Here is a 10,407-nt window from a genome sequence, read left to right as displayed (position 1 = left end):
TATTGTATTGGGTATGTACGACATAAAAGTTCTTACTAACTTTAAATTTTATTTTTGAGGAAAATAGGTTTTCTTTATGAAATGAATGAAATTACGATAATCTTCTGTAATATATAACCAAGGGCAAATTAAAAATGAGATTTTTTTTTCTTGTCTTTTATGAAAATTTTATTTAGAATAAAAAATAATTTGAATAAAAAAAATTGCACAATAATTTAATGGGTACTTATTTCTTTGAGGAAACTCTTCTAAATTAAGATTTTTTTTTAATATTACACCAAAACACACCTAAAATTACCGTTACTAAAAATGAAGTGGTAACAATAACAATATGCATTTGTGAGCCAGCATTATCAAGAAACCTAACCCAAGATTGGAAAAGTGTAGCCCAATTTTTAGTCCAAATATTTGGGCTTCGAACTTAAAATGTATCAGATTAAAAAAAAAAAATAGGAACAAAAACCAGAAAACTGAAATTTGGTCAATTCATAATAGCCACTTCACATAACTGGCTTTGCTCGGTCCCGTTATTTGGTGCCAACCTCCATCCGCCCAAGTTTCAGATAGCTGTTCCCTGTGGAGGTGTGGGTTTTCATCGTCAAGCACAGGTGATTAGTCCCTAACCCTAGATTTTAAGATGCATCTTCAATAAATTCAACCTATCATTTTTGTCCTTTTTGATCCATCTATGCTTAATTTGGGAGTAGTTTTGTATAATTATACTCACTGCACTTTTGGTGTTCTTGATGGGATACCTTTAGAGACAAAGGTAATTTAAGGGTTGATTTTTGTCCATAGAACAGATATTATGAAGCAAATCTTATTGTTGTTATGAAGAGGTGTATTACAATGATCTCTGCATATAGATTGATTTGAATTTGTTAGTTTTTTTTTATACATTTATATATATAAAGTTTGAGACAAAATTATTTGAGGGGTGATCTTAATTCTTTGGATTAACATAGGGAGGTTCTCTAGCTGTGGAATTAACTTGATTGTTTATCAAAGAAGCCTTGTTTGGTTTTTGTGTTCTTTGTTGCAATATATTCTCAATCATGTCTTCAAAATAAGTTACTCCCATGCATTTGATTGTCTGCTTCTTCTTCTTTATATTTTAGGGATATGGGAATATCCATCAATGAAATTATAGTAGTTTAAGTCTTGCAAACAATGGAAGCTATGGCATTTAACATTTTCTTAGCCTTCTTTTAGAGGACTTGGGATTTCAATTCATTATTTTGTCTTACACAACCGTGAACTGCAGATTTTGTAGTCTGACACCTTCCCAAACCATGTCATTAGCTGTGACTTTCTCTTCCTTATCGTTTCAAACACTTAAGTCTCGTCAACAAGTATTTCACTCCCTTTATCTCCATCGGCATACCTCAAACTTCAGACTCAGATTTTTACCTTGTCAAATCCCTCATCGCCTTCAAGCCTCAAGACGAGTTTCCAATTTTCCCCAGGTTTTTTCTCTTTGTATGTTTACATGGCTGTTTTACATGTATAGTGATTGTGAAAGTAGGATTCTAACTTTGAATTTTGTTTCAGGGTAGTGATAATCTTGTAGATGATCCACGCATTTGGAGCCGTTCTATCAACTCTGAATTCGGTAGACATGGTCATGATGAAGATGACGATGAAGGTGATGAAGATGAAGAAGAAGATAGGAGTCTTGATCTTTTGATTAAGTTCGTCCAGAATGTCTTTAAGAAGATTTCTAAGCGTGCTCGAAGAGCTGTACGATCAGTTCTTCCAATAGTTATTCCAACCAAACTGGTACAAATACGCGGATCTCCTCAGCATAGATTCAGTATCATGAAATGCAAAACTGGGTTTTCATTTTTTTTATAATTTGATTTTTATAAATTTGCATCTGAACTAGTACTTGATATTTCAAATTAGGTGGGGTTTTCAGTCAACGGAGTGCTAATTCTAGCATTTTTGTGGATTTTAAAGGCGTTTCTTGAGGTAAATGAATTATTACCTTACGTTAAAACACTTAGTGTGATCTCTATTTGAATGGGTCTTTCATTTGCTTCTCAAATCAGTTTTTGAAACTTTGAGGTTGTCTTTTCTCTGTCTTAAGAATTTGGCATTAGCATGTTTCATGTATTTGACCTATAATTCATCATAGTACAGTCGCAACTTTTCTTTTTAGCTCTTTAGTTATGGCCTTTGCATGGATCTAATTACTTCACTGTGCCGTTAAACTAAGTTTTCCTACATCTAATGTTCTATCGTGTTCAATAATTTGATGTCCGTGCTGGTTCGAGCCCAATAAGAAGCCTAGAACTATTTCTAGGACTACAGAATACATATGGTATACAATTCAGGAAAACAGGGTTCAAATTTAGCTTTTAGATTTTAAACCTGCACCTTCTGCAACTGGTTTCACACTAAGCCTAAGCTACTTGCAGAGTATATGCTTATGTGATTGTGATAAAAGTTGGATGTGCCTAACTTTGAGCAGTTCTTGTACTAGTTTGGAAGACGTGCCTAACTTTGTGCTATTTATTGTATTAAGTTATGAGGACATGCCTAACTTTGTGCAATTTAATGATGAAAATTGAGTTGTAGTTCTGCCCTGATTCCATGACTTGAACTGTAATGGGGCTTCACATATCTTTACATGTTTTTGAAATTGATTATAAATACATCAAGATTCTAATTTCAAATCCAAGACAACACGAGTAGTGATGTCATGCAGCATTTAAGATATCTTTAACCAAAATGCAGTCTTAAATTCTTGATGCAAATTTCTATTTATTTTGTAATTGCAGGTGGTTTGCACCATCGGTAGTGTGGTATTTGTGAGTATCTTACTCATCCGAGGAATATGGACTGGGGTAATCTATTTGCAAGAAAACCACAACCTTTCAATAAAGGACTTTGATGACGAGAATGGCACATGGAATCGTGTTAAGCCTGCTTGACAACTGACAGGCCTGCTCCAACAACAGATGTACTTTGTTCTAGATCTTAACATTCTTCCAAACATGATCGAATCATGAATACAAAGGTTTCTTACCTTTCTGAAGATCAAGAACTAACTACATCTGCTGTCATATAATAAAAGAACATATTCTGAGGTAGAAAAGGTCTACCTTTCTGTATCATCATCATACATCAGATCAGATCCACAGGTATAAATATATCTGGCATGATTATGCCCTTCTCATGATATCATATTATATGTTCCATAACTTAGTTTCTAAGTGAACCAAATTCTTGTGAGCAACCCCTTTTTGTTAGATTTGGCAAAACTGCCCTATGAGCTTGTACTAGTTGATGAAAAATTGAATATCAAAATGTCTGAGCTAGAGCAACAAAACATTTTTGTTTTGTTTATTTTGATCAACCTTGTGCTTATAGATTATAGAGTATTGAGAACCTTGTATATGGACTAAAATGCTTTTATAGAAGTTTTTTTTTTTGGTTTATAACAGTAGAGATCCCAATCTTTTTGAAAACTATCACATGGTCCCCAAACTTTATTTTGTATCACTTAAGTCCCCAAACTTACTAAATGTGTATCATATATGTCCAATCGATTAGAAAATAATTTACAGAATGCACAACGGAAATTGATTTATGACCCATAAATCACTTTCTGGGTCATAAATCGCTTTGTGCTGAGCCATAAATTGTTTTTTGTTGCGCATTTTGTATGTCATTTTCTAAGTGAAAGGATCTATGTGATACACATTTGAAAGTTTGGGCACCTAAGTGATACAAAATATAATTTGGGGACCTATGTGATACTTTTCAAAAATATTGGGGACCTTTAGTGATATAAACCTTTTTTTTTAATGATATGGGGTAATTCATTAATTAATGATGATCGACAATAACAAAAGGGGCCACTGAATTTGTAATCCAGACCACCATACATGATTGTTGTCCAAAAATACGTGATTGTTGCCCAAAGAGAGTGCCAATTTGCCAAGTTCATGAACCACTCTATTGACATTTTTTTTATTCAATGATAACTTTATTGATAAATAACTTGATGTCGTACAACCTAGAAAGTCTAAATATCCCGAAGAAAATGAGGGATATTTTATAATTAAATAAGCTGTCTTTCCATCTGAAACGCATGCGTAACTAACCATGAAACAATAAATCATGGATTAGGGATACTTCTATAAATCTGGATAATAAACTTGTTATAACCTCCAACAAAAACCAAAGGTCATTGTAGTATCTCCCTTAGCAAAAGTAGACACTTGCCAAAGAATATATGTCCACAACATCCACACGAAGATCTAGTCAAAGAATCTAATCCAACATCATCATCTACTTCACACATTTTACTTGTATAGCTGAGAAGCAACCTACAAAATAAAATTAACATACAAACAAAAACAACATTAGTTAATGAAATTGAATTAATGATAAAATTCAATCGACAATAATACTAAATACCACGACAATTATAATGGAAAAAAGAATAAAAAACTTATATGTGAAGTACAACTATTGACGATAGCATCATTAAAGTCACACCTTATCTTTTGATAACAAAAAGCCTACAAAAAATATCAAAAAATAAAACTTATGAGTATTAAACTTTTAAGAATGAAATAAAGAGAAAACAATAACATGAACATGTTAAATAATAATAATAGCAATAATTCAAAATTAAATATTACACCGTATAATTATAATAAAAATGAAAAATTATCTGTTATTAGCGCTTAGTACTTCAACATCTGTAATAGTCTTCAACAACTTTGAGAAGTCACTAAAACAAGACTTAACATAACAAAATACAAAGTCAAATAATTAATATAAAGAATAACTTTGATAGTAATATAATTATTAAGGATACTAAATTAGTGTAATTAGCTAGCGTGTTTTCTTGTTTAGCAGAATTGTGTTTTCTACTTTGCTGGCAGCCTATTATTTCTATTGGTCATTATTGAGCCAATGGATAAAGAAGCCTCAGAGTCTCTAGAAGAAGGGTAACTAACTGATTGTGAGCTTTTGCCAACTAGCACTAACTGATTGTAACGGATTATAACAAATTCCTTGATTGTAGGAGATTGTTATAATCACTCTTCTCTCATGTATTGCTCTCTTTGAGTATCTATAAATATAATCCAAGAAGCTCAAGCTCGAGATCGATTTGATCAGAGCATTCATTCACTCGAACAATCTTCCTTTCTGCATATTCATTCTGTGTTCTCACTTGGTATCAGAGCCAGGTCGATGGCAACTCAAGGATCACCTTCAACAACCTCTGCTAGCTCTTCCTCCGCTGCTGAAGCCCCAACGTCCTGACTCATAGCTGCCTTTCAGTCGACTCTAAGCACAGTGGTCTCGGTGAAGCTCGACAGGTCCAACTACGTCCTCTGGCGATCTCAGGTTGTTCTTGCCGTGCGCGGTTATGATCTCGGTGACTACATCTTCGGGCGAAAAACATGTCCACCAGAAAGAGTGGAGATAACTGATGAGAAAGGCGACCGTATACTGATCGACAATCCCGAATTTTCTCTGTTTGTCCGTGAAGATCAACTGCTAATGAGCTGGCTTCTGTCGTCTCTTTCGCTTCCGATTCTCAGTCAAGTGGTGCAATGCAAGACCAGTAATGAAGTTTAGGAAGCACTTGAGAGGCTATTCTCCTCACGAAGCAAGATATGTGTGATGCAGATGAAGAATCAGATGCAAACAATGAAGAAGGGAGCACAATCTGTCTCTGATTATATTGCACAAATGGAGAGTCTCTATGATGTGCTGATGCTGGCTGGAGTCGAGATGTCTGAGGATGATCTGATCATGCATATCCTACAAGGATTGCCATTGGAGTATGATGCTACAATCTTCAGTATAATCACTCAATAGAATGTGAATCTGAATCTTCAAGAAGTTCAATCACTTCTCTTGAGTCAAGAAAATTGCCTCGAGCGATGGTCCACAATAGCTATGATTGACATTCCTCATCCATCTGCAAATTATGCTCAAGTTAGCAAGCGAGGAAGAGGACGCAACTTTGGCAGAGGAAGCTATCGAGGACGTGGATCTGGATGGCTCAACAACTCGTTTGGCCGCACAAACTCGAACAACAGAATTGCTTGTCAGATCTGCGGAAAACAAGGACATGGAGCTCTCAGCTGCTGGCACAGGCTTGATGAAGAGTTTCAAGGTGATAAACTCACTGTCCCTAAGATTCAAAGCAAGAATGCATTTCTTGCAACACCAGAAACTATTGCTGATCCAGACTGGTACGCGGACAGTGGTGCCACAGATCACCTCACTGCAGATTTGAACAATCTCAAACTGTCTAAAGAATACCAAGGTCCAGACAAGCTGATGGTTGGTAATGGTAAGTGCATTCCAATCTCTCACACTGGTTCAGCTTTGTTAAAATCTAATGTTACACAGAAGTCTATAAAATTAAAGAATGTTTTGTGTGTGCCTAAAATCAATAAAAGTTTAGTGAGCATTTCTAAACTAACTGCTGATGACACTGTCTTTGTGGAATTCCACAAATCTGTTTGTTATGTGAAGGACAAGACAACAGGGGCTCCACTGCTGGAAGGACAACTTAGGAATGGACTGTACACCCTATCCTCACCACCTGTCAAGTCTAAAACCCATCCTCTGTCAAGATCAAATAAGTACTCCGCTAGCAATACTCAATGTTTCAATTATGTATCTTCTAATAGCTGTATTTGGCATAGGCGCTTAGGTCACCCGAGCCATAGAGTATTAGCATATATGTCTAAGAACATTAGTGGATGTACATTCTCTTTGAAAAGCAATAAAAACTTGATTTGTTCTGCTTGCCAATATGGGAAAAGCCATGTTTGACCTTTTAACAGATCTGAAACCAAGACAAATAAACCATTACAAGTTATTCATTCTGACTTATGGGGACCTTCCCCTACTATCTCAAGTGAAGGGTGCAAGTATTACATATCATTTCTTGATGACTATACCAAGTATACCTGGATATATCCAATGCATACTAAGTCTGAAGCAATCAATATTTTTAAAACATTCAAAGTCTTGGTAGAGAAATAATTTGATCTGTCCATAAAAGAATTTCAAAGTGATTGTGGGGGGGGGGGGGGGGGGGGGGGGGTGAGTTTAGACCATTTAAGTCTTTCTTGTTACAACTTGGGATCCCTCACAGAAAGCCTTGTCCTCATATTCACCAACAAAATGGGAGAATAGAGAGAAAACATAGACATATAGTTGAATCTGGACTTACTTTGCTTGCCCACGCCTCAATGCCTCTTCATTTTTGGTGGGAGGCCTTTCAAACCTCTGTCTATCTTATAAATAGACTCCCAACTCCTGTGTTGAAAGGAAAAAGTCCATATTACAAGTTGTACCACTCTCATCCTGACTATAATTTCCTCAAAATTTTTGGGTTAGCTTGTTACCCCCATCTTAGACCTTATAACAGACACAAACTCGAGTTTAGGTCTTCTATGTGTCTCTTTGTAGGGTACATCAGTGAACATAAAGGTTACAAATGTCTACACCCATCTGGTCGAATCTATGTTACAAGAAATTGTGTTTTTGATGAAAATCTGTTTCCTTATTCTTTGCTTTTCCCTACTATCAAATCTGTTCAATCCAACACCAAGAATACTCCTCTTCCCACACTCAAATTCTCTATTAAAGGCCTATCTCCCATGTCCCATGACACCCTTCAGTCCAGTTCCACAGTTGCATCCCATAGCAGTGAGCTCCCCACATCTGCTTCAGCAAGTTCATCAGCACAATTCTCAAATACTCAGGATCATCTTGTGCCTTCAAGTGGTTCACCATACCAGTCTGCTCATGCTCATCCAATAGACACAAATATTGCAGCTGACATTAGTGCTACTAGTAACTCTCCAAATATTGATTCTGCCCCAACTCTTGTCATGTCTTCTCCAACTACTTCTCAGAATGTTGCTCCTGCACCAGCAGTTGTTATGGCTCCACCAGCTGCTGCACCTCCACATTATAGACCTGCTTCATCATCCATTCATCCCATGACAACTCGTATTCGAGCTGGTGTTGTGAAACCAAAGACATTACTAGCCTCCAAGCATCCTCTTCCCATCAACCTTGGGCCAACTGAACCAAAATCAGTTGCTGCAGCATTAAAAGATCCTCGCTGGTACGCTGCTATGGATGATGAAAACACAGCTTTGAAAAAGAATAGAACATGGACTCTAGTTCCCTACGACCCCTCCATGCATATAGTAGGTAATAAATGGGTTTTTAAACACATTTAACTCTGATGGCACTCTTCAATGCTAAAAGCTCGGCTTGTGGCAAAGGGGTTTCACCAAACCCCTGGAATTGACTATTCTGAAACTTATAGTCCAGTGGTAAAGCCTAATACAGTTCATGTGATTCTTACTCTTACTGTTCATTTTGATTGGGATGTTCAACAACTAGATGTGAACAATGAGTTCCTCAATGGTGTCCTTCAAGAAACTGTTTATATGGTTCAGCCCCCCGGCTTTGTTGATCCCAAGTGTCCCAATCATGTGTGTCATCTTCACAAGGCCTTGAATGGCCTTAAACAAGCTCCACGCACCTGGTTTCAATGCCTAAGAACAGCTCTGCTGCAATGGGATTTTGTTAACTCCAAATCAGATGTGTCCCTTTTTATTTACACCAAAGGCTCGAGTATCATCTACCTACTCATCTATGTAGATGATATTCTCGTAACAGGGAACAACAACACTCTCATCATCACTTTGATCTCTGATATGAATGCTAAGTTTGCTCTAAAAAAGCTGGGATTTCTTCATTATTTTCTTGGTATTGAAGCCTATAGAGACACCACTGGTCTTTATCTTTCTTAGTCAAAGTACATTCGTGATCTCCTCACTAGAGTCCACATGGAAGGTGCCAAAGGTTATTCCACTCTTGCAGCCCCTCGACAGACCCTGTCCAGGAGTGAGGGGGACCTCTGCCAGATCCCTTTGTCTACCAGAGTACAATTGGAGCTTTATAGTACTTAAATCATTACACGTCCAGACATTACTTATATAGTGGCTAAGCTAAGCCAATTCCTCCAATCTCCAACAACTGAACATTGGAAAGCATGTAAGAGAGTGTTGAGATATCTCAAAGACACCATATCTCATGGTATATGCTTCAAGAATACTAACTCTAAGTCTTTGGATCTTCAAGCCTTTACCGATGCCGATTGGGCAAGTTGTCCAGATGACAGAAAGTCCATTGGTGCTTATTGTGTCTTTCTTGGATCTTCTCTAGTATCTTGGAGCTCAAAGAAACAACAAGTGATTGCTCGGTCAAGCACTGAATCCGAGTATAGAGCCCTTGCCCACACTGCAACTGAAGTATGTTGGATTGTTGTGCTGCTCAAAGAGTTGCATGTTTCACTGTCTTGGCCTCCCATAATATGGCGTGAAAATATTGGTGCAGCATCCTTGGTTGCAAATCCAATTCACCATGCTAGGACCAAGCACATTGAAATAGATGTGCATTTCATTCGAGACATGGTTATCAACAAGGCAATTGAAATTCGATATGTACCTACTTATGATCAGGTGGCCGATGCTTTGACTAAGGGCTCTCTGTTGGCAGATTCTTAAGGCTTCGACATAAGCTTCAAGTGATGAAATCTCCCTTTTGCTTGAGGGGGAATATTGAGGCAATGGATAAAGAAGCCTCAGAGTCTCTAGAAGAAGGGTACCTAATTGATTGTGAGCTTTTGCCAGCTAGCACTAACTGATTGTAACAGATTATAACAAATTCCTTGATTGTAGGAGATTGTTATAATCACTCTTCTCTCATGTATTTCTCTCTTTGAGTATCTATAAATATAATCCAAGAAGCTCAAGCTCGGGATCGATTTGATCAGAGCATTCATTCAATCGAACACTCTTCCTTTCTGCATATTCATTCTGTGTTCTCACTGTCATAGTATTCTATATATAGCGTACTCCTTTAGCTGTTTATATGAATTCTTTTTTATCAATAATAGAAAAATTCTTTCCCGTCTATAATATCTTTTATATGGTATCATGAGCTAGAGCAATCAAGAAACTCCTTCTACCTCTCCAAACTCAATCACAAGCACCCAAGAACTTCTTTCCAGTACAATGACGACCAACATCACTGCTTCTGTCAACTCCACCAATCTTGTTATCTTCAATCATAATCTTTCTATCAAACTCAACAATGACAACCACCTTCTCTGGAAACAACAGATTGAAGCTGCTATTCTTGGACATGAATTGATTCATTTTCTTGATGAATCAAATTCCATTATCAATCCAGATTTTATTTCTTGGCAAAAAACAAGATCAACTCTTGCTGTCATGGTTGCTCTCTTCTATGTCTGAGAACATTCTTACCAAATTGGTTGGGTGCAGGTCTTCAGCTCACGCATGGCGCACATTGGAACAACATTTCACAGCTCAA

General features: G+C 37.0%; 1 protein-coding gene across 1 annotated transcript; it reads left to right on the top strand.

The window, feature by feature from the left end:
• Positions 1–443: 443 nt before the first annotated feature.
• LOC133800258 (protein SHORT HYPOCOTYL IN WHITE LIGHT 1) lies at positions 444–3,361 on the top strand (the record flags this gene model as incomplete). Its single annotated transcript, XM_062238233.1, has 4 exons — positions 444–608; positions 1,552–1,779; positions 1,906–1,971; positions 2,784–3,361. Coding segments are annotated over 4 exons (612 nt in total), but the record flags the coding sequence as incomplete, so codon positions are not given.
• Positions 3,362–10,407: the final 7,046 nt, after the last annotated feature.

Source organism: Humulus lupulus, chromosome 1 (assembly GCF_963169125.1).
Source record: "Humulus lupulus chromosome 1, drHumLupu1.1, whole genome shotgun sequence".
NCBI classification, from domain to species: domain Eukaryota; kingdom Viridiplantae; phylum Streptophyta; class Magnoliopsida; order Rosales; family Cannabaceae; genus Humulus; species Humulus lupulus.
This window is presented reverse-complemented; position numbering and strand designations above follow the sequence as displayed.